The 25,669-nt window shown below is 40.8% G+C and overlaps 2 protein-coding genes across 7 annotated transcripts in view; both read right to left on the minus strand.

The window, feature by feature from the left end:
* Positions 1–25,669, minus strand: part of CEMIP (cell migration inducing hyaluronidase 1) — a 200,677-nt gene that overhangs the window by 102,915 nt on the left and 72,093 nt on the right. For 2 of the 5 annotated variants that reach the window (XM_073618471.1, XM_073618465.1), the window contains exon 2: positions 5,441–5,525. The exons of 1 other annotated variant lie outside the window; for it this stretch is intronic. The gene's annotated coding sequence lies outside the window, so the exon portion shown is untranslated. Of the gene's footprint in view, positions 1–2,473; positions 2,509–3,887; positions 4,269–5,440; positions 5,526–25,669 lie in introns of those variants that run through there. 2 more of the 5 variants (XM_073618466.1, XM_073618467.1) reach the window with 2 other exon arrangements.
* Positions 7,036–25,669, minus strand: part of LOC141131327 (cell surface hyaluronidase CEMIP2-like) — a 177,465-nt gene continuing 158,831 nt past the window's right edge. For both annotated transcript variants that reach the window (XM_073618464.1, XM_073618463.1), the window contains 6 exons: positions 21,147–21,329; positions 16,764–16,986; positions 14,359–14,460; positions 12,580–12,740; positions 7,449–7,558; positions 7,036–7,364 (listed from right to left, as the gene is read on the minus strand). In XM_073618464.1, the coding sequence (XP_073474565.1) occupies positions 7,207–7,364; positions 7,449–7,558; positions 12,580–12,740; positions 14,359–14,460; positions 16,764–16,986; positions 21,147–21,329 (937 nt within the window). In that variant the 3' untranslated portion in view covers positions 7,036–7,206. The remainder of the gene's footprint in view (positions 7,365–7,448; positions 7,559–12,579; positions 12,741–14,358; positions 14,461–16,763; positions 16,987–21,146; positions 21,330–25,669) is intronic.

A 25,669-nucleotide genomic window follows, 5' to 3' on the forward strand; every position in this document is an offset into this window, starting at 1 on the left:
AACATTGTTGCTGGTTTCCAATTGATTTTACATCAATTGGTAGCAGTGGGTGAGAACCAAGGTCCTATTGGCCTTGGGGCATTGGTGGAATGTGGGCAGCAAGTTTGCCCAGAAGGGTCGGGACCATATTTGCAATAAGGCATTAATGGACTGTGGGCAGCAGGGTTAGCCATTATAGCAAGGGTCATATTTGACCTATGGTGTTAGTGAACAGTGAGCAGCAGGGTTATGCAGAACAGCCAGAGTTATCATTGCCATAAGGCATTAGTGGATTGTGGGCAGAAGGGTTAGCCACAAGAGCCAGGGTCATATTTGCTATAGGGCAGTGATGGCGAACCTTGGCCATTAGCCATTACGGTTAGCCAGAAGAGTCCGTAAGGCATTAGTGAATCGTGGAAAGCAGGATTAGCCAGAAAGGACCAAAGCATAACATTTACATTTTTTTCTCTGGCTACCAGTGGACAATTGTAGGTAATTCCCACAGATGGGGAAATGAGTTCAGGGGTTATTGAAAGGAGTCACAAGACTCCTGTTAGCTCTCTCCTTTTTTCTGCAGCATATTGACTGGTGGTCTTCACAGATCAGTGCCAGATTTGCATAGAACACTGGTAAAACACTGCCTTTAAGAATACTTTCTGAGTTTTATTTTTGTACTAATAATTATTCAAAATAAAATGGGGTGGAAGCTCTAGGAAAAAAACAGTATAATTTATGTGTGCTTAATACAGCATAAGTACTAAATATGGCCCTGGTACGATCTCTTCATTTGCCTTTACAATGGTTGTTAAGTCAGGCAATAAGTGGAAAGATAGCAAGACTATTTTGCCAATATAGCTCTTAAAAGATTTAAGAAACAAATGAGCCAATAAGTGGACCAAGTATGCACATTTAGGTGAACTGATTTCAATACAAATTCATTACTGTTAATGGGAGTTACTGAAACAACACTATTAGGTTTTTTGCCATTATTTAAAAGAGCCTTTTCACTTTTTTGCTTCGAGTAATTGAAAACAGTTAAACATCGCAAAGCTTAGTAAAAAGAATATCTCCATTTAGTATCACTGTCATCAGTACACTGATAACTGTCTCCCTAGGTGCCCTAAGAAATTTCATGTATGTCTTAAAACACATCTGTATGTGACCCATGTCACAGTTTCACCTCACACAGTAGTATTTGGCAAAAGCATTTACATTTTCCGTCAAGGTCAATGATAACAACATATGGTGCATCTCACAGGGATAAACTTGCCTTTCTTAATAGCATTCCTGTACAGATAATTCTAAAAAAAACTACAGCCTCTGCCATTTTTCATTTCAGCCTCATTCATAGTAAAGGAATTTCCTTTAAAATGTATTAGAAAAGGTAAAGAAACACTTGTTACAGTTGCCCTTCACTCCCCCACTGCCCATTGTTTCCCCAAGAAAATTATGGCTAGCAGTGAGAGAGATGGAGCAAGTCTATATCAGTCCTGCTCACATCCAGCCATATTCAATAACTTGCAAAGATTTCAGGTAGTGAGTGCTGGGATTCCGTAATGAAGTCAGTGAAGATCAGGTTCCCTTAATGAGAATGCTTACTGCATTTGTTACGTTCCGACAGCTTAAGCAATATGCAGGGCCCAACGGCTAGTGGCTCTCGCTATTGCATATCAAAACTCATTAACTGCAATAGGCTCATACATTGGGAAAACCTTACATGCACCTAAATACTAACACCTATAAGTTTAGGTGAGGACCCTCTGTGTCACTATATAAACATAGGCTCTAAAGAAGCCCTAAAGATGACCAAACTCCAAAGATATGCTGGTAGGTTAATTGGCTTCTGTCCAAAATTGGCCCTAGTATATGAATGTGAGTTGGGGACCTTGGATTGTGGGCTCCTCGAGGGTAGGGTGCGATGTATGTGTGGAGTGCTGCATAAATTGACAGCACTATATGGGTTCCTTAAATAAAAATAACGATATAATAGATGAACATATTAATGAGACACAATGTACAAGGATAGGGACAATTGTAGACACTCACTCAGGTTGACCTGGATGGACTGGTGTCTTTATTCAACCTTACTAACTATGTAACTATGTAAAAACTGTCTGATGTTCACCAGAGCACCCCACAAGGAATGAAGGACTTTGGTGTGGATAGCTCCCAGATTGTGGCCCTCAGCAAATGGCCATGTTAGTACACATCACCACAGTTGCTGCACATCACAAAATGATGCTACCCATTGGCAAACAGTACTGCTGACCCAGTACTACTGATCTTGACCCATTAAAGCGAATGGGGGGGGGCCAACTGCAAGCCAAACACTGTTGGGGCGCACTATTCCCATTCAACAGCCCCCTTCAGCTGAAAGAAAACAGACATTCAGTATTGCTTCTGAATGCTTGACAGTTGCTGCTTTATCCCCTTCATACCTCTTTTCAGACTGTACAAATCTTTGCATATACTGGAGAATCAAAGGACAAGTTACCTGGAGGGTTGAGCTTCACAAACCATATCCATTTCACAGGTCAGTTTGCTCATCTCCACTCAGGACAACAGAATCATACTGCAGTTATGGCTGCATCATTTCCAACTGCTTCAAGTTTCTGAATCAGTTACTGTAAACCTGTTACAAATCTTGGCAATAAAAATTCAGCATATGATGACTAACGTCTAAGCACACGTGACCTTCAATAAGAAATGCGTATCAAAATGATCAGTAGATCCAGAGATATAGGCATCTAAAATGAAAAGCAAATCTTGACTTTAGGGTTATGCTTGGTTCTGAAACCTCCCACCTATCAAACCTCCCGAATAGTCTTCTAATGTGATTGGTAGCCCAATGTGGAAAACTTTAACTTCAACTATAATTATCTAATGATCTTTTGACATAATGTTTTTTACTGAAGGCAACCTCTTATTTTTTTTTAATCATGCTTGGCCTAAATTGCCCAGATTTTTTTTATATGTTTACCTTTACCTTAAAGCTTATCACAGGGAGACACACTAGACCACCTTACCCAGATTTGTGGAAGGTCTGATCCTAAAACAGATTTGGTGACATTCATAGGTCTGAATCTGAAATCTGATGGTAAGCCACCAAAAAAAACTTTCAGATCATTAAAATGTGCCAAAAACCCCCTTATTAGCCCTTCTAATCCTGCTGGTCACAATTCAAAGACCATACAACCCTTTTTTTTTTTTTAATTTTCCCAAGTGAATTTGCACAAAAATTCAGTGAGATTGCAAGTCTCAAACCTGCAGGATTTGACTCAAACCCATGATAGCAGCAAACCTAATCCCTAATATGTTGATATCGGAACTTCATGGTGCACCAACCAAAAGGCTGAAACATGTTGACAATCTCTACAAGCTAGATCTGCATATTAATATGGAAGGTAATTTGTCACCATCACTAACTGTATACATTGTTCTTATATGCAAATGAAGAAAAATAAACAAATTAATATAAAGAAAAACCTCACACATTACGCTAATTTTTTTGCTTACAGTTAAATTATTTACTCAGCTTTGGAATGCACATAGCGTGATTCATGGTCCTTTCTGCAATAATTGTAGAGCACACGTGTCCTCAGCCGTTTATGCATTTCATCGCCCTCATGTGTAATAAAACAACAGCTAAACTCAAAGATACAGGTGAAATGTCACCTCCATAAAAGCAAAGCACACATTTCCAGTACACATCTGAACCATCAAGTTCTCACTCTTTGAAAGTAAAATACATTAATCAAGCCAGCAAGATCCTGGAGCTAAATTTTGGCATTGGCAAGGTCCAATAAACTGCAAGAATGCAATAAAATAAACAGCCTAGTTGCTTTCTGTATACATTGAATAGACAAGTGAAAAAACACAGTGCCTTGTGGCATACACAAATCACAAACCTGTTCAGTGTTCTGCCTTACATGGGTGTTCAGAAAAAGCCCAGCATGAACCCACGTGGCACAAGTCAGGACAACATCACAGTGAACCTGGAAGGCTGAGATGCTAAATACAGGTTCCCAGAATCCTGCTCAGGGATCTTTATTCCAAAGCTTTAAATCTTGATAATTCCCATCTGTGACTGTACTGACTTTTCCCTGTGCCATCCACAGTGCTAGAAAACTGTTGTGCAGACAGCTCTTCTCTGTCTATAATTATTGTCATAGGCATAGCCTATGATTTGAAAGTAACTCCTCCTGTATTCATCCTCATCCTCTTCATGGACCCATAAGTGCCATTCTGGAAAGCAAGCTCCCAAACTCATGACACCTAACAGGCCACAGACACCTTGCTGTGTATATATTATCATGGTGAGTGAACACCTCAAATATGCAGATCAACCACACGCTGAAATACGATATCAAATACATGTAACACTCACTTGCTATTTAAAGTATCTGTATGAACATGTAGAAATTTGCTTAGAGTCAGCTAATCTTTCAGGAGAATTCAAGAGAATGTACACAACAAATACCTTTCAAATACATAAAATAAGTATTAAGAAAAGTTGAGTTCTTCATTTCTCTTACTCTTCTTACTCTTGCAGAATACCAGTCAAAAAGGCCAAGACAAATAACTCTGTAATGTATAAATGCTTGGGATAATAAGACATGTAGCACACTTTCCTTACATTGTCGACCCTTGACGCTATTGAACCCAAATTGTCTGTGGGGTGTAATTATTCCAGATGATATGTATACTCTTGTTATCCCTCCTGCTGGTGGTGCTGCCCTACCTGCCCCCTTCTTTCCCTCCCCCCCCCCCATTTTTGTTTTCTTATCTCGCCTTTCCTCCTTTTTTCTTTCTCATTGCCTTCACTTCTCTTATCATATAGTTCATCCTGAATGCCCCTCCACATTGCCTTGGGTTTTATGGCGGGCTATTGCTTTGCAAACTATTTAGTCTCCTGAAGCCTGTTGAGCTATACTTTTGTCTCACGATGGGTTTATGTTGTACCTAAGTTGAATACTCTAGACCAGTGGTCTCCAAACTGTGGCCCAAGGGCCATATGTGGCCATTTGCTAGCCTTTATCCTTCCCCCTGGGGGACTATTCCCCCAATGATATCAGCCACTATTCCTCCCACTGACATCAACAGTGGGACATTATTCTTGCCGCTGACAATAATGACGTGGCACTGTTCTTCCCACTAATATCAATGATGGGGCACTGTTCTTCCCACTAATATCAATGATGGGACACTGTTCTTTCCACTAATATCAACAATGGGGTACTATTCCTCCCACTGATAGCAATGATGTGGTACTATTTCTCCTCCTACTGACCACCAGCCCTGAGGCCATATTTATTTTTGCTGATGCTGGGCCCAGGACAATTTCTACCCTCACTGGCCACCCTAAAGACTGAAGGACAGTAAACTGTCCCTTTGTTGAAAAGTTTGGAGACCCCTGCTCTAAGAACCCGACTTATGGTGGTATTTTAGTGGATTGTATTACCTTTTTGAATTCCTACGTGGATGGTTATGTCTTTGTATCTTGTGTATTTCTCTGTTTTTCTTCTTATTGCAATTGTGAAGACTTTCTATAAATAAAGAATACATAAAAAAAAAAGAATAAGACGTGTAACTTTATTAGAACAAGGTTTGAATGCACATGAACTAAACTCATGACGAGTGTGTTGGATTAGAATCTGCAGTCTTTTTAGTGGTTAGTGCTGCCATTCTCAACCAGGGTTCCTCTAGATGTTGCTAGGGGTTCCTTGAACTGTGATTGATTGTTGTCCCACCTACTGGTGTTTGCATAGTTCCGGGGTCATCGCCACTTGGCAAAGCCAAGTGCATGACACCAATGATCTCTTTACCTGTCTGTAAGGGTTATTATTATTATACAGGATTTATATAGCGCCAACAGTTTATGCAGCGCTTTACAACATGAGGGCAGACAGTACAATTACAATACAAATCAATACAGGAGGGATCAGAGGGCTCTGCTCGTTAGAGCTAAGGGTTGCATTCTTTCCACTATCCTGCCCGAGAGATATATAGGAAAGCAGTGGGGGGGGTTTACGTTTTATATCGGCCATTCTTAACCAGGGTTCCATGGAACCACAGGTTATCTCCAGAGGCTTCTGGGGGTTCCTGGAGTTGTGGCTAATTGATCACCAATGTAAGGGGCATTTTTCCCAATGACCACTTATAAATTGGTTTCATTAAGGGCTCCCTGAAACCTGATATTTTTTTATGGGTTCCTCTGGGATAGAAGGGTTGAGGAAGGCTGATATTTTTTTATGGGTTCCTCTGGGATAGAAGGGTTGAGGAAGGCTGATATTTTTTTATGGGTTCCTCTGGGATAGAAGGGTTGAGGAAGGCTGATATTTCTTATGGGTTTCTCTGGGATAGAAGGGTTGAGGAAGGCTTGGTTATTGCATATGTATGCGAATGAGTCTGGGGTCTATACTCTTTACAAAATGAACTAATAAGAATGGTTTATATATTTTGTAAAGCATTGTACTGATGAAGAAGCATAAAAGAAACATATGAGGGCTTTGCATTTAGAAGTACTGTACAATGACTGTGCTAAACACATTCCAATCTCTAGGTTTCTTATTCATTTACATCCAGAATAAACTTTTCATATGTATAATTAGCAACTAGAACACCATCATTATGATATTATGTGAAATCCTCTTTGAATCCTATATCCTTAGAGAGCACCTAGGAAGATGAGACAAAGTACTACATATACCATTTCCCCCTGGGGAACAATGCATTAAAAATTTGAAGGGAGACTTCTTCAATTGCACAATAAAAAAAAAGCAAAAACTGGTTAAATAAATACAAAGGACACACTGAATGTGTAAAAGAAAAAGAACTTACCTTCCATGATCCATGCTTTGGTAATCAATCAACATGTTAGTAAAATCATATTGTAAAACAAGCATCCTACAGCAAACAAGCAGGTGCTCAGAACTAGGTAACAGATGTACTCTTATCTATGTTATAAAAGACCCAATGGCCACTGGCTCAGTTACATAGCAGGCGCAGGTCTCACACTTGGCTCTGGACAAATCACATTCACCAATATCAGACACATTTAACTTACACAAAGAGAAACATATTTATTAACTCGACAATATACACACATAAGACAGTATAAAAAGGATTAAGTCTTGTCTATAGATCGTCACATTTTCATTGGCCCAGCAGATAAATAGGGTGATACTACACAGTCTCTGATTGTGGAGCAATAAGGCACCACTTTATTTATTTTTTTAGTTCTACAGTTTTGGGGCATCTGTATTCAGTCAGCATCAGTGGCAGGTAAAGGTGTATTGATGCAGCCCTTCTCTCTGCACTGTTGTTAATGATTTTAATCCAAGATGGCATGGTCAGTCCTTTATATCCCACCATGGCAAAACTGCCTGCAAGAAAGAATCAAAATGGTAACCATTTACCATAAATATCTAGTGTACATGTGCCAAAAAACGTGGTTGACTTGAAAATACCTTTCGAGTGCATGGCTATTGGCTTTGCCGAACCAAGTTTGATGAAAGCAGACATTTCAGAAACAGATGGAGCATCCACAATGTCCCTGGAGCAAATAAGAACTACAGACCTAGGAAACAAAATAGTGCATTGAAATTCCAACAATTGAGAACTGCATGGTTCAATAGCCAGTGCGGCTCTTCTACTTGATTCCCAGCATGTGTGGACTTTTGTGCATCAGAATTGTGTACACACGATCGGATTTTCCAACAAGTTTTGTGGTCGGAAAATTTGAGAACCTGCTCTCAAACATTTGTTGGCGGAAATTCGGCCAACAAATGTTCCATGGAGCCTACACACGGTCGGACTTTCCAAAAACAAGCTCACATCCAACATTTGTTGTTGGAAAATCCTATCATGTGTACAGGGCATTAGAGTGTAAGCTCCTTGAGGGTAGGGACTGATGTGAATGTACAATGTATATGTAAAGCGCTGCGTAAGTTGACGACGCTATATAAATAACTGAAATAAAAACAATAAAATAAATATGCAGTGTTAATTTCATAGAGGGCGAATTTAGTTGACTAAAACTAAAACAATTGCAGATGACTAAAATATGACTAAAACTAAAATGGTATTTTTGGCAAAAAACTATGACTGAAACTAAATCGAAATTTGACGTCAAAATTAACACTGCGCTACCACATAAGAATAAGTAGGAGGTATCTACTAAGCTGCTGAAAGAAAAAAACTATTTAGAAAAAGGCTTTTCTATTTATTTATTTGTCTTAATATTTTTTGTTGGTAATATATTCAGGTAATATGTGCAGTGGCATTACAGCCAACAGAGTTTACAGTTTTTTGGGCTTTTTTTTAGTCTAAAGTTGCACTTCTGTTTGTCAAAAAGCAATATTTTTATTTGTTTATAAATCTTGGATTTTTATTTTTTTAAAGAAGTTCTATATCACAACAGATAAATCTGTGCCTGTGGTGGATGTTCAAACCTAAATACCATAAATAATAACATGTTATTAGATTTTTACTCCAGGAGTATATAATGAGTTTAGCAAATCTAGAGAAATGCTTAAATAATGCATTACTCTCCATGCACACTAGCGTTTTGTTCTGCTCCTAGAAGCTAAATAGTGTTATCCTATGTGTCCATGCACACTACTTTAGACTATTCGTGTTTTTCGAGCTTCGGCGTCTAGGTGCAGGAAAAAACTTGGCGCAACCCGATCTCTCACGTCCGCGGCTCTTTAGCCATGTGATCTGCTGTGTCCAATCACAGCCGGTCACATGTAAACAAGGAAGTGCTGGTAATCAGCGCTCCTCGCCTCACGCTGACAGAGTGTGTGGCGAGGAGAGCCGATCAGCGGCATCTCCGTGCAGGGGGACATCTAGGAACATAATCAGGGCACTGATCATCAGTGCCCTGATTACAATATTGCAAAATTGTGTCACAAATCATTGCCCACCAGTGCCACCCATCAGTGCCCATCAGTACCGCCTATCCGTGCCGCCTATCAGTGCCCACCAGTGCCGCCTATCAGTGCCCACTAGTGCCGCCTATCAGTGCCCACCAGTGCCGCCTATTAGTGCCCATCAGTGCCACCTAACAGTGCCCATCAGTGCCACCTATCAGTGCTCATCAGTGCCACATATCAGTGCCCAGAATTGCGGCACATTAGTGCCTCCTCATCAGTGCCACCTCATCAGTGCCCATAAGTGCCACCTCATCAGTGCCCACCAGTTCAGCCTATCAGTGCTCATCAGTGACGCCTCATCAGCGCACATCAGTGAAGGTGAAAAATTACTTAGTTACAAAATTTACTGACAGAAAAAAAGTAAAAAACATTTTTTTTCAAAATTTTGGGGTTTTTTTTCATAAAAAACCCAGCAGTGATTAAATACCGCCAAAAGAAAGCTCTATTTGTGTGAAGAAAATGCTAAAAAATTTGTTTGGGTACAGTGTAGCATGACCGCGCAATTATCATTCAAAGTGCGACAGCGCTGAAAGCTGAAAAATGGCTTGGGCAGGAAGGGGGTGTAAGTGCCTGGTAGGCAAGTGGTTAAAGGAACTGCAAAAACGTTAATAAAACGCTAACATCCCAAAATGCTACTACAAAAAGCTATTACCAGCGTTTTTTATCCAGCATTTCTTCCAGCTTTTTTTTTTTACTTAAAAAAAGTGCTAGTCTGCATGGAGCCTTACAATTTATCTAAACCCATTGGATTTTAGTCAACTAAAATGTACTTGAGATTTTAGTTGACTAAAATACGACTAAAACTAAAACAATTCAGATGAATAAAATACCACTAAAACTAAAATGGCATTTTAGTCAAAAGACTATGATTAAAATGAAATCTAAATTTGATTTCAAAACTAATACTGGTCATATGAGAGCTTAAATCTGTCCAACAAGGAAAGGTCCATTTATACTTAGCAAGTTTGTTGTAGACCTAAGCCCACCATGACTTTTTACCCTCAACTGGTTCAATGTTCACATTGAAAAGATGGTTCCAGTTTGTTTGGAGGAAGTGGAAACCATTGCTCATCATCCATCTCAGATATTTTCAAGCTTACTTGACATACTTACACTCCATGTAAGGCTCGGTTCACACATGGGCGGCACGACTTGCAGGTCGCCTCAGCGAGGCGACCTGCAAACGACTGCCGGGGCGACTTGCGAGACGACTTCTGCATAGAAGTCTATGCAAGTCGCCCCAAGTCGCCCCCAAAGTAATACAGGAACCTTTTTCTAAGTCGGAGCGACTTGCGTCGCTCCGATTAGAACGGTTCCATAGCACAGAACGGGAGGCGACTTGTCAGGCGACTAGGTCGCCTGACAAGTCGCCCCAGTGTGAACCGAGCCTACAAGTATGTAATTCGTCATTGTGCCCAGATTATGTACCCTAAAGCATTTACATATTCTGTATTGGTAATTAGACATTTGCATTCAAATATGTCTCTTATATCCACCTGGAATTCAGTTTTAAAGATACATTTCAGGTATGGTATTTTTTACATAGTTGCATTGGTCCAACTTAGACCTGGACAATACCCCCTGGAATGCATCAGGCAGCGGCCAGCCTGATGCATTCTAAACATGGGCAATTCAGAGAATTGCTTTGCATTTTCTAAATGAATGCAAAGTGTTCTTTGTTTGGATGAGGTGGGGCGTCACTGCCACACTCTCCACCTCGTCCAATCAGAGAATGCTTTGGAAAAGCAAAGCATTCTGTGAATGACGCCTGTACTGAGCAGCCAACCTCCTGTATTCACAAAGCATAAGGCCAGCCACTCAGCACAGGACCCAGAAGCAGGTGGTAATTATGTCCACTTAAGTGATTTCCAGCTTCCAGAGCCATCAGCTATGACAAAGTTACCCACTGACAAAGACATTTTCAGTCTATATATATATATATATATTTTAAAAGTGAGAGACAGAATAACAACAATAAAATCCAGAAAAACGCATTTCAAAAAAGTTATAAATTGATTTGCATTTTAATGAGTGAAATAATTATTTGACCCCTTCGCAAAACATTGCTTAGTACTTAGTGGCAAAACCCCTGTTGGCAATCACAGACATCAGGTGTTTCTTGTAGTTGGACCACAGGTTTGCACACATCTCAGGAGGGATTTTGTCCCACTCCTCTTTGCAAATCCTCTCTAAGTCAATAACCTCCCTGGCGGTATTCCCGAGTGTGGCTCGGGATGAATCTTCATTACCAAAAGTGGTAACCCTGAGCCACACTCGGGATCGCATTGCAGGATCCAGGCAAAGTTACTTACCTTGTGCCCAGGATCCTGCGATGTCTCCCCGCTGTGTCTGCGAGCCGTGTCCTCCGCCGGATCTATCACAGTGCCAGGTTCCATTCCCTGTGAGCATTGCGACGCACGGGGACAGAGCCCAGCGGCAAATTCAAAAAAATTTAAAAAGCATAACACATACAGTACACTGTAATCTTACAGATTACATTACTGTATGAAATCATTTCACTTCCCTTTTGTCCCCAGTGCTTTGTCCAGGGCTCTGCATGCAGTTTTATATAATATATACAGTTCTTTCTGCCTGGAAACTGGAGATTGTCCATAGCAACCAAAAAGTGTCCCTTTACGTCAAAAGTTGTTTTAGACCAGCTAGAAAAACAGCGATAGTAAATTAGAAAACTTGCAGAATTGAGCGATAGTGATTTGTGGGGAAATTCTTCATCAAACACTGACAATGACAGCGACAATTCTGCAGCTGAGCAAATTACAGTGTTTTTGATTTGATTACATTATTGAATAAATTGTATTATTATTATATTATTTTTTGTTATAATTATTTATAGTTATTTATTATATTTTAATTTATGATTTTGTGTTTCAAACGTAATCATACCCGGGATGTCTACTAGACTCTTGTTTGGACAGATTTAAGTGAGTTATTCCTAAGAATTACAGGCCTACAATATAAAACGCCAAATTTCCATCAGAAACAATGTACTGCTTTGAGACGCAAAAATCTGACACAGGTCGCGGCTCGCACACACAGCGGGGAGACATCGCAGGATCCCGGGGAGAAGGTAAGTAACTTTCCCAGGATCCTGCGATGCGATCCTGAGTGTGGCTCGGGGTAACCGCTTTTGGTACTGAAAATTCACCCCAAGCCAGACTCGAGAATAACGCCAGAGAGGTTAAGACAGTGCTCCTAATCTCAGCTCGTTACCTGGGAGTCAGAAATCTTGCTGATTGATGGGGGATCAAATACTTATTTCAACTATTGAAATGAAAATCAATTTATAACTTTTTTGAAATGTGTTTTTCTGGATTTTTTTGTTGTTATTCTGTCTCTCATTGTTAAAATAAACCTACCAATAAAAGTATAGACTGATCATTTCTTTGTCAGTGAGCAAACGTACAAAATCAGCAGGAGATCAAATTCTTTTTTCCCTCACTGTAGTTACATTGGTCCAAGCTGGACCAGCGTAATTATGTAAAAAAAAATACCATGCCTGGAATTCTTCTTTAACCCCTGGATGTAGCATATGGGACCCTTTTAAGACTGGAAAACCATTTTGAAAGTTATAAGTACAGAAGGTCTCTACAGACCACGTTGTGCTAGTTGTATTATCATTGGCATCTCTGTGGTCTCTTCATACCTTTGTTTCATGGAGGTTTGAATGTATATGGACATTGCTTTAGTTGTGCTCAACTCATCGATCAGTTCGAAATGCCTCTTGCTGACAACTGTCCCTGAACAGGCATCCAGCACTAGGAAGAAGAGTCCTCTCCTCTTAAACTGAAACATTTCCTCATCAACCTAAAGACAGAAACCAGGATCGGTTGAGGAGTTAACAAAATGTGAGTATATTTACCTGACATTTGCAATCAACCATACCATCATTTTAGCAACTTATGTGGGATGGGAGAGTTTTTTATTTCAGTGCTTATGTGCAAGAATGTGGAGATTAGCCGAAAAAGTACAGCTTGTCTTTCATAGTTTACTGACACCGGTATTACATCATTGCACCATAACATATATTGTGAAATTCCTAAATAATGTTTTCTTATTAACCCCTTCCAGCCTCAGCATCCCTCTTAACAGGGTCTTTAGGCCTGGGGGTGGGAAAGATCAGCCGTTCACGTTACCACTGTTATTGGGTGCTACAGTGGTCATATGATTAGGAGAGCCTGACCCTCTGGCTACCAATCATTAGTAGAGACCAAGAGCTGTCTTTGATAGCTTGTTCACCTTGTAGGGAGAAGGCAGAGAGTGCACACTCAGCACAGAAAGCTCTGCCACCCATGGGCGCATATGTGCAATGCATGGGCGTTAAAGCAAGTCTTTTTTGCCGCTGCACAACATGGGCGACAAGAGGTTAAGATTCATTCTGGTGACGGAGAAGTGGTAAAAACAGGTGATCTGCATTTTCACTGCCCCCTGATTGCCCTAAACTTCAAATTTACATGGTGGCTGGAGGAGTAAGTATACAATGAGGTTGATTTACTAAAGGCAAATTCAAGTGCAGTTGCACTATGCAAGGGCATTTGCTCCAGAGCTTAGTAAATGAGGTGAAGCTTCAATTTGCAAAGAATACCCAATCACATGCAAGTTTGCTTGAACATAATTGGATGGTGGAAGTCAGCAGAGCTTCCCCTCATTTACTAAGCTCTGGACCAAATGACCTTGCAGAGTGCAACTGTACTTGCAAAGTGCACCGTCTATTTGCCTTTAGTAAATCAACCCCATTGCTATGGTTGAGATGCTTCAGTTTGTGGTACTGCAATATTAACTCGGCATGGCAAGTTTGACGGGTGGCGCCGCTTATCAAACTCACCCATTAATTTCAATAGGACCACACTACAACCTCATGCCAAACATGGCTTTGGCGGTTGCAGCGTGGTAGTTCTAAGTAAAATCCCCATTGGGATAGAAAGAAGGCGGTAAAGTCTGCCGCCAATGTAAAAGAAGAACGTCTGTTGTCACTTAAAAATAATAGCTTCACTTTATATGTGATGCGAGGTTTAGCAAGTAAAGAATTTTCTAAAGAGAACCGGTCACAATAGCTATTATACCTCACTGCTGAGGCTCCCATTTAGTACAGGTGGTTGCCGGCAGTGGATTCCTGGAAGCTGTGTGCATTCCAGGGCAAAGCAGATCCGAGCAGTATCCTGTCAATTCCTGGTCATAAATTTGGGAATTGGTCAAAAGTTGCAACCAGCTCTGCATGGAAGCTTTGTGAGTTGCAGGTTACAGCAGGTATGACAGGCTCCTTTAAGTCTTGGAGGATATGAGAAATGTGTGTTTGATGGCGTTCAGTACATATGATAATTCAGACACCGTCCTGCTAAGTGTTTTTATTATTTATTATGATACAGTAAGAGTCCAACACAATCCAACAGTCTTTTTTTAGAGCTTACAGAACATTCCGTCTTACCTTAATGAAAGCAGACTTCATCTTAGTGAGCACATCTTCTCTGCGGAGGGACTGGATATGTATCTTAGTATATTTAACGGATGGAGTGCTAGTTATTGCAACCTGCCAGGACATTAATAATAGGCATGTTAAGTAAATATTATATAATTATATCAAGTCCATAAAGGATGATAAACTGCAAATCACGAACAAGCATACTGTATGTAATTGAACAAATAGTAAAGGGCAAAGCACAGGAAAATAATCAGTGTTCAATTTTCACTGATCTTACTACAGAACCTGAAATCTGGGATGCTTTAGGTTAGTGTACTCTGCACATCTTCGTTGCTCCTTGTATAGTCTTACAGGACAACTGTACCTTTGGTTTAAAGTTGTCCTTTAAGGGATTTCCCCACCTGCCTGAGGGCAGCCCATCTGGTTCAATACTTGCAGATTTTTGGTTCAATCCTGCACACATTTGCAGGATATATTCTATAGTTAGAGTATTCATTAAAGATGACCAATGTAAGCATCTTGGACAAATGTAAGTATGTAAGCATCTTAGACCAATGGACCAATGTAGATACTGTATGTAAGCATCTTCGACCAATAGACCAATGTAGATACTGTATGTGGGCATCTTCGACCAATAGACCAATGTAGATACTGTATGTGGGCATCTTCGACCAATGGGCCTGTTTTGAGAGGGTTTACCCGTTGGTGGCGCTATCGGTCTCTTGGATCGCAGTACCAGTGTCCACCAGCGGGTGTCTTCCAACACCTGGGACCTGTAGTAAGAGGTCTCTCCTGCTGGTGGCACTGTTGCATCCTTGGGCCGTAGTACCGGTGGGTGCACTCTGGCAGTGTGGAGCAAACAGGACCCTCTGCGCTCAGCTGTAACATGAGGTCAATTACCACAACCTTATAAATACCCGGCAAGCCCTCACAGGCTTGCCTTGGTATCTTTCTCCCTGCACCCTGACATTGCTGCCTGTATCCTGATCGTGAACCTGTTTCTGTCCTGCTCTGATCCGATCCGATCCCTATCCCTAGCCCATCCTGTTCTTGTCCCTCCTGATTCCCTTGGATCCCTGCCCTGCAGCCTAACCATCCATCCTCTCCCTGTCCTGCTGGTTTCCCGTCCTTGCCCATCTGCTGACCTCCCTGTGTATGACCTTGGCCTGGCTTTGTTTACGATTCCGGTATCTCCATTTACTTGTATATACTATTTGTTGTTTGTGGGTCTGTGGTTGGTTTTGCACTGTTTATATTCCTCTTACTTGTCACTTGTTTAATAAACACCATTATTTTTTCACTTACATGTGTTTCTGGTCTCCTCTGTGCAGTCCACACGGTCTGGTCAATTAGATCCCCTGACAGGGCCAATGTGAGTATGTAAGCATCTTGGACCAATGGACCAATGTAAGTACTGTATGTAAGCATCTTGGACCAATGTGAGTATGTATGCATCTTGGATCAATGTAAGTATGTAAGCATCTTGGACCAATGTGAGTATGTAAGTATCTTGGACCAATGTAAGTACTATATGTAAGCATCTTGGACCAATGGCCCAATGTAAGTACTGTATGTAAGCATCTTGGACCAATGTGATTATGTATGCATCTTGGACCAATGTGAGTATGTATGCATCTTGGACCAATGTAAGTATGTAAGCATCTTGGACCAATGTAAATACTGTATGTAAGCATCTTGGACCAATGGACCAATGTAAGTACTGTATGTAAGCATTGTGGGCAAATGGAATGGACCAGTGTAAGTATGTAAGCTTCATGGACCAATGTAATTATGGATATCTCATATCTGACGGCCCCTGCGAGAAGCTGAGAAGCATGGTAGTAGTCGGCGCTACTACAGTGATAGACACAATCTGCTGGACCCAGTGCAGAGTGTCTTCCCCACTGCACATTGATCACAGGGGGTCAGCACTGCTGCCATTCATAGAACGTTTTATATCTTGTACAATGGATACACTGCGTTCCCTGATTGGATGAGATGGAAATTGTTACATCGTCACCCCTCCTACCCACCTTGTCCAATCAGAGGATGCCTTATATTCTTTAAAATCATACAAGATGTTTTGTGAATGGTGGTAGTGCTGAGCTAATGACCCCCTGCATTTACTTTGCAAAACAGGAGTTGCTTGGCACAGGACTAGGAATGATTGAGGTGATCAATATAGTATAAAGGACTACTACAGAGGTTGTCAGCTTCCCCAGCAGCCTATCAGATATGAGTCATGCATACTTAAAATATAACTATGCAATAAATATCATACATAAACTTCAACTTTAAGTTGTATGTTTGTACAAGTCATTTTAGAGGTGAAAAAAAATCAACATTCAGCCTTACTGGTGCAAAAAAACTGAAACATAATGCTCTATACTAACCAGTTTGAGTTTTCTTACCTGTGGAGACCCACAATGCCTACAAGGTAGGGGAAGTCTCTGAGAAACCAATAGCTTGGTATGTTGAACATCGCTGGCTCCCCCGGGGAATGGTTTTAGAGTGCACTCACTGCGATCCTCAGGGTGGAAGGAAGCTGTGATCTTTATCCGTTCACAACCATGCTGGGAACAATAGCTGTGCCCCTTCCTGGATTCATGGGCTTGCAGGTGAAGGAAGAGGTAACTGGTGAATGAGAGGCAACAGGGATTACCAAGCATAATTTCCTTTTGCTTCTTTCCATACCTAATACCTTCCCTTTTTCCCCCATGGCTCCATACCATAACAAGTTAACTCAGGGACCGCTTATCATTCTTATTTATTTTCTCTATTTGCTATTAGCAACATGTCTACCCCACAAAAGCTGACAACTATACATGTCTCCACAATCCCATCAGGCATTTGGAGAAGGAATATGGTCAATATCGACACTGTACTCCAGATGTACAGTATATGTTCTGCAACTTTATTCTTTCTCTTATTCATATATAGGATGCATTTCCCCCATACAGGACTCATTCTTAGAGACACTTATCCTGCCCATGGGGAAGATGGGGTTGGACCTCTATGCTATTTGATATTGCCTGTATCTTTACTTGTTTTGTTGACTTAAAAGGAAATGTTAACAGACATTCATTAAAAAAAATGTCCACATGCAACAATAAATACAGAATCCCTTTACAAACTGATATTCTAAATTCTATCAAGAAATATATATGTGTCATAATATCAATTTTCATGCACATTCCAATCACAGTATGCAGTAAAATGTAGTGTGGTTCAAAAACTGCCCTTGTCAGCTACATAAAGTACAAGAATTCTGGCATGCTTGAACGTAGTGTCCTGCACACTGTCATTTATATTCCTGTTGTCACTTCCTAAATCTTGAGTGTTTTGTTTATTTCTTAATAAACATGGAGTTTAGAGTTTATAGCAAGAGGTGCTTTTTATATTGCACTTGACTTATATTAGAACTATTGCTTCTGATTAAAAAATGTGTGCTGTAGCCCTTATTTAGAAGTTCAACTGCACTTCACAGTTTTCTTTTAGTTTCCCTGCAAAGTCCCAAAAATACCCATTGAACCTGCCAGTGAGGTCCACCTTATGCGGTTTCTGTGATGGCTTGATGACGCTGCTACACTGCTCCTGAGTTCAGACCACAGGTGTCACTCCCGTGAAGGCTGTGCCTACTTGCACTGCAGAGGGATGAGAAAATGATGCAGGGAATGTGGCTATCAGCATTGTTGCTGCTGACACACAACCTTCCCATTGTTAGCTGCAGTACCTCGGTGAGGGAGCGTGTGAGACACAAATGGAGGAAGATCTGGCCCAGTGAAGGTGTGGTAAGTTTTTTGCTCACTTTACGAGGCTTCACATACTGTAGTAACTGGATCAGTACCTGTTGAGACTATCATACAGGAGCCTTTATTTGTAACTGGAAGTACAGAATTTAAAATGTAACTTTTGTAAATGTAACTGGTTTTCATTTCATAGAATGTAGTCCACTGTTATTCTTTCTAAGGAGTATGCTTTAACAGTAGTATGAAGCTGTAGCACAGAGCACACAGTAGCACGACCTTCAGCGTTGTTTTCTAACTGTCTGAAAGCAGGTCGTTGTTATCAGCCTCAGGAAACTGACATTGATAGAAAAATACTTGGAAAAAAAAAATCTGCAAGAAAACAGATGGCTGCGGTCAAACTACTGTAGTGACGGAAAGCCAATGAACAAACATAAGTCATGTTCATGGATTAAATAAGAATCAGACGTGGTATTATCATAATTCAGTAATGACTCTGTGACTCGTTAATGAATCCCTATTTATCTTAGAGTGTATCCCTTTTGTAGGGAAAAATATTAATTAAAGTAGATGTAAACCATTTTAGAAAACATCTTTTTAAAAATAAAATACTAATGTTACATTTTTTTCTACCTTTCTTGCATTACAGTGCTGCTGATCTCCTGCGAAAAGTTTGGAAAGCCATAAAGGCCCAAACAAGCATTCTGCACTGAGAATTTAAGCCATTTTTAGACATCTTGCTATCCACTTACCACAAAATTTGGGGGAAAAAACAGGCCTTCACAAAGTGTTAGTGGTCTGCTATGATAACACAACAAAGGAGCAGTCAATTTTTTAAGTACTCCAAACCGATGAAAGTTGGTGTATTACAATTTACACATCACTGATTTTCGCTCATGTTAATAAGACAAATCCTTTTCTTTAGGCTTGTGAAGAACCACAAAGAAAGAAAAACAATATGTCGTTTTCATGTGGCTTCCAGAACAGTTTAGTGCAGTGAAGGCAGTTTCTCTAAGTTCTCCTCAAACTGCTCTCAAGGGAAAGAACATCTCAACTTGATTGAAGGACTTTCATACAGTACATTATACAGTGAATGCTTATGGAATGAATACAGTACAGGATAATATATCTTAAAGTCAAAGGGACTCTATGTTTATTAGTACGAAGTAGGACTGTAAAGAGGGATTAGTAAATTAACGTAAGAATTTTCAAACAATACCATTTCTGATTTAGACCTCATTACTGTGAGGTGCATCATCTAAAGACTGATTTACTAAATGTGCCCCTAGATATAAGATGTCTATCTCTTAGATAATACTTTACTGTCATTGTATACATACAACTAAATTTACCAAGATACTCTTTACAACAGCAATTTAAAAAACATTTTTCAACACAACCACACATATGTACTCCTAGCACATGTCCTTATGGTCAGTTATGCTTAGAATGGGAAATGGTCCCATCCCTTCTCTTCTTCTTGCCACAATCCTTCTTTTTACCACCATGTGTGGGCCTCCCCTTCCCACCTCCTGACCCTATTCCTCTACTCCCCACCCCTGCACCAGTTTACAGTATTAAAAACACAGGTATGTTCTATTTGGAATTTGAATTGCTGTTATGGGTACTCAGACTATAAAACATACATGTTGTAACTTCCGCCTAGTTGGCCTACCGCTACCCTCTATCCTGCTTTCAGTCCATAATGAATGCTGTTGCTAGATTATTCTACTTTACCAACCGTACACCCCACTCTGCCAATCTTTCCACTGGCTTCCACTCACCCAAACAAATAAAATTTGAAATGCTAATAACGTACAAAGCCTTTTTACAACTCTGCCCCAAGCTAAATAATCAACCTCATCTCAAAATATCACATAAAAAGGTCCTTCCAAGAGCTCCTGCTCTCTCACACCCTCGTCATATCCTCCCTTGGCTTCTCCAGAGCCACCCCATCCTATGAAACTCCCTACCCCAGCTTGTATAGCTATCTCCCACCCTGTCTGCCTTTAGGTGATCCTTGAAAACTCAGCTCTTCAGGAAAGTCTATCCCACCATCACCTATGAAACTGTTGTTTTATTATCTCCATCAGCTCACCCTTCACAGTTAAAACCTCTTGGATCCCTTTTAGATTGTAAGCTCCCATGAACGAGGGTCCTCTGAACCCTTCTATTGCTAATTGAAACTGCATATGCTCGCACATACAATGATCAATGATCACAAGCCTCTCTACCCACTCTTTCTTTCGTTTTGTAGGATGTCTGCTCAGTGAATACACATAGATGACTATTTAATTCAAGAGTTCAAGAGTGTATGTTTATATGGGTGTCTAGTATGGACTAAATATTTTTTACATTTTTTAATTCTATTAAATCATGCCCTATTATGATAATTCACTACCAGCCTACAGTTCAAACTGGGTGGGTGAGCGGAAATCTTGCTTACTGTGCCTCCTAATGTATATTCCTATGAATTTGAGTAATATTATTAGGAATATGAGTTATACTATTAGGAATCTAGCAAAGCTTGTAATTTTACTTACAGACTACTTATTAAGACTTAAATGAGCTTTCTGTCATTTATTACTTCATATGAGCAGAAATACAAAGCCTTCATTGAAAGAAGTAATACCCTGCCCAGATACACACACATCACTTAACAATATGAAACACAATCACGCTATCATTCAAACAAGCACACATACCGCTGTCCATTGTACTGACAGAGTGGTGCAGGTGCGACATTTGAACTGCATTGTGACCTTCATATTTGGGAGTGCCTAGGGATTCATCTGCCCTCCAGGGAGCTAATTCTGTGGATGACATGTTCTAGCAAAGTATAGCGTGCAGCTAGAGCTAGAAGCATTATAAAAAGGTTTACACTGCTGTTATAGTGTAGAGTCCACTTAATAGAAGTACAGATTAGTATGTGAGTAGCAATATAAAGTCCTTACAACTTGTAATTGTGAAGGAGATCAATGGGATATATATCTATAATAATAAAGCAAAGGCCACATGACCCCTAATTGGCCCCAAAGGATGACTTACCCAGAATCCTTACTAAAGTGATACAGTCTGACCCCAGACTTGTTCAGGGCCTGATGAACAGAGGGGGTCATGGAATAGTGGCGGACACTGTGCACTCTTCCAGAATTGCGTTCGTAAATATCTGCCGTCACTTGAAAGACTGAACTTCTGGGGTAACACAGAGCAATCTGTAGCCAGTCTCCCCTGTGAAAATAAAGATTAAAACATTTTCATGTACTACAATAGCATCTGTAATACATTGGGTTTATGTAAAAAAGACTCCAAAGTACAAAATTCAGCCATAGGCTATACCAGCCATTCTTAACTAGGGTTCTGTGGAACTATAGAGTTCCTCCAGAGGTTGCTAGGGGTTCCTTGAGCTGTGGTTGACTGACCTCCCATTTGATGGTACCTGCATAGTTCCAGGGCCAATGGCATTTGACAGAGCCAGCTGCATGACACCAATGATCATCTGTCTGTAAGGGTGGCCATTCTGACAACCTCTATAATTGAAGGATTCTTCCCAATGACCATGGATGTAAGGGGATTTTTCCCACTGACTGCCAATTAATTGGTTTAGCAGGGGTTTCCCAAGACCTGAGAATTATTTCAAGGGTTCCTCTGGGCCATAAAAGGTTGAGAAAGGCTAGGTTATACAAATCAAGAGCAATGAATAAACATTAATGATTATTGCTTGATGAAAACTTAATAAAACTAAGGTGAACACAGTAACAATATACAACACTACCAGCGAAATAAGCGAGCAACCTCTATATCAGTAAAAACAAAATTGTTTTTCAAAATTCATATATAACACTTATATACAACACGATAAACCCATGCTAAAGTATCTATACACGAGGAAGGTGAAGAGCTTTAGAAAGTCTAGATTGCATTCAGCTAAAGCAGCCTCTCTCAACCAGGGTTCTGTGGAACCTTAAAGTGGAAGTAAACCACTGACCACCAATGTAAGGGGCATTCTTCCCACTAACCACCAATGTAAGGAACATTCTTCCCACTGACCACCAATGTAAGGAGCATTCTTCCCACTGACCACCAATTTAAGGAACAATCTTCCCACTGATCACCGATGTAAGAAGCATTCTTCCCACTAATCACCAAATGTAGCAGATGATCATAGGAAATAAAAATGTATTTCCTATGATCATCATCTCCATCTAGTGGCCATAATGTGGCATTTTCCTGATTCACACATTTGACCTGGGGAGAAAATATCACAATAACATTTGATTTTGCTCCCATTCGCACAGAACAAATGTACATGCAGTTTCACAGAACTGATAACTCTACAAGATTTTTTTTTAGCAATATAGCCCAATGTCTTTTGCATTTTGTACACTGCTGATTAACTGACAAAGACACAAAAGATTTACAAATCCATAAAGGCATTCACAGGTAAAAACTAAGGAGCTAATTTATAAACAGTAGAAATAAAATGGCTTTTTATCTTACTGCATATACAGCCAGGCATTGTATATGTATGCGTATATATGTAGGTCTGAATTTTTTTAGGGGGGGGGGGATCAACTAGAGTCTGTCATTAGCAAGCCCGCCAGGAAGCTGTTGATGTACTGGGCCAATCAACTGCGGCTTGGGCATTCCCCACCCTGCATCCACGCGTATACAAGGGGAGTGTATACATGTGTCTGCGGGGTCGGGAATGCCTCAGCCGCAGATGATTAGCCCAGTACGGTGTCATCTTACTGGTGGACTCACTCAGCTGGGTTCAGGCTAGGATCCTAACATGCGCGAACTCATCGGTACTTCTAAAACAGCCAACATTTGAGCTGTGGGTGGCCCTGTATGCATCACCCGGCTCAACAATATGTGGATTTAAAAATCAGGTAAGCAGGGTGGAAAATAATCAGCTGAGCAGTAAATGCCCAATTAAAATCACTGGCATGCTACTACCTCCATCCTTGCTTTTAGTGTGGATAGAGGAATTGATTGATTTGCTCTTGTTCAGTACTTGGTAAATTAAGCTGTGTATGAAGGCCTTAGTTCTTCTGCATATAAGGTCTAGGACAGGGGTAGGCAACCTCGACACTCCAGCTGTGGTGAAACTACAAATCCCATCATGCCTCTGCCTCTAGGAGTCATGCCTGTGATTGTCAGGGTGTTATAATGTCTCATGGGCCTTGTAGTTTAACCACAGCTGGTGGGCCCAGGTTGCCTACCCGTGGTCTAGGGTGTGGTGGTAGAACATGGACTGAAGGATCCTGACAAGGGGTTTCTGGTAAAGCTACAAGTGTCCATCGAAAAAAGAAAAGAGGGAGGTGGGAGGGCCCTTATAGTGTAGTAGATTAATTCAGAAAAAGGATAAAATGCTTCCACAATAAGAGGAAAAAAGGTCAAAATGGACTTACAGCTGTTGAGGCTGCATTCACTCAGCAAGGAAAGGAACACACAGCAGGGTCAGTGTGGTCGCTCATTATGCCTCAGGGGTTCCCATCCTGGGTGCTCTGTGGAGTTCTCAGGCAGATGAATGAATCGATAAAAGGAGTCAGTGCAAACTTGGACCACTGATGGGCTTTTTCGCACTGACTTCTCTTATCAATTAGTTCTTCTCCGCATCACCTGAATACTCTTCCTCTATGATCCTCTGTTAAATATAGCAACACGTGTTCTTAGGTGGACAAAATATGGAAACAAAATAAATAGCCTATTAACCTACTGCCATGTTGAAACCCATGCAAGTACAGGAAGAACATGCAAATGCCATTCCTCGGTTGGTACCACCACCAAGGACTCCAGGGCTGCAACGCAGAAGTGCTAATCGCTAATGCCGCGTACACACGGTCGGACTTTTCGTCTACAAAAGTCCAACGGACGCTGACGGACTAAAGCTGGCTGGTAATCCGATCGTGTGTGGGCTTCTCCGGACTTTCAACTGACTTTTTTAGCCTCAAATCCGACGGACTTTAGATTTGAAACATGCTTCAAATCTTTACGTCGTAAGTACGACGGACCCCGAAATCCGCTCGTCTGTGTGCTAGTCCGACGGACAAAAACCCATGCTAGGGCAGCTATTGGCTACTGGCTATGAACTTCCTTATTTTAGTCCGGTGTACGTCATCACGTACGAATCCGTCGGACTTTTGTGTGGTCGTGTGTAGGCAAGTCCGTTCGTAAGAAAGTCTGCCGCAAGTCCGCCGAAGGTACGTCGGAAGTATGTCGGACAGGCTGTCGGACTTTTGTAGACGAAAAGTCCGACCGTGTGTACGCGGCATAAGCCATTGCCCTACTGTCTGTGTCCCCACCGGGGAGAGTTCTCTTCCCTTTTGGTGGAGAAAAGCATGTTGTTACGAGGACAGGATGTGAGGGAACATCTCACACAAGGTCACAGACAATAACAGTTAGCTAACAAAATGGAATTTGAACTGCCACCCCACTGCTGAGAGGACCATATACAACTTTATTCCAAAGTCAGGGTTTAAATTATGACCCTGAGGAGGGAATATTGTATTGATATCTGGATTTCCTTATATTTTTTTCTAGCCCTGATGAAGGACCCCCAAAATGCGTTGGCTACCCTTTGAATTTCCCTCCAGACTTTCATCGAAATAAAGTTGTATCTGGACCTCTTAGCAGTGGTGTGGCACTTTCATTTTCATTTTTTGTTACATTACATTACAAGCCAAGGAGACCGAGGAGATCCTAAGGGGAACCAGATTATTTACATCAACATCAGTACTTTGAGATAGCAATACCAGTAAGATTACCTTACGGGTTCAGCAATATTTTTCCACTTTCCTCAGTAATAGTGAGCTACTGCATTTCCAGCCTTGTTTTATTGTCACTAGGATAGTTAGTGAGAATAAATCTCCCCAATGAGATCACATACGGACTAAACCTATGTCCTAACCCTTCCCCATACTTATCAAGCCTAAAAGAAGAATTATAGCTGGTATTTTAACTTTAAATAATGGGTTTAGGCCAATTTGCATTTAGAGGGGTTAGTGGGTCAATAAACACATTTCACAAGTCTCCCCGGTTTGTCAATGCTGTATATAATGTCTATAAAATCTAGAAGGTAAATTATACACTCCATTTCAACAAGGGTATAAGTAAAGCAGTATTCCATCCTGTAACAAACTCCCAGTGCAGATGAAATGGTGAGGTCTCCTGTAGAACTGTTTTAACTGCAATGCATCAAAATGACGATGAACATATATGCAGGTGACAGCTAAGTGGACACGAGCGCTCCGACTTCAGGACATTTCCCATAGAGAACTGCCTAGGGCTACATTACTGCAATAGTGAGAGCTCGGGAGCACTCCAGGATAACAATCAGCTTTATACACTGCCAAGAAAATTCCAAAATCTGGAAGAAATTCCATTGCTGAAAAGTAGCCAGACCTTAAATGTTCGCTTCTCTTAAACTTAGTTTTAATTATTAATATGTATTTCTGTTAAGTAGGGATTTATTATAACAAAGAGTAAAGGTCTGTGTGTTAATCGCGGTCTTGGGGGGGCTATTAACACAAGCTTCTCCCAGCTCTGTAATACCGGATGATAAAGAT

The sequence above is a fragment of the Aquarana catesbeiana genome, linkage group LG03 (genome assembly GCF_042186555.1).
Source record: "Aquarana catesbeiana isolate 2022-GZ linkage group LG03, ASM4218655v1, whole genome shotgun sequence".
Lineage (NCBI taxonomy): Eukaryota > Metazoa > Chordata > Amphibia > Anura > Ranidae > Aquarana > Aquarana catesbeiana.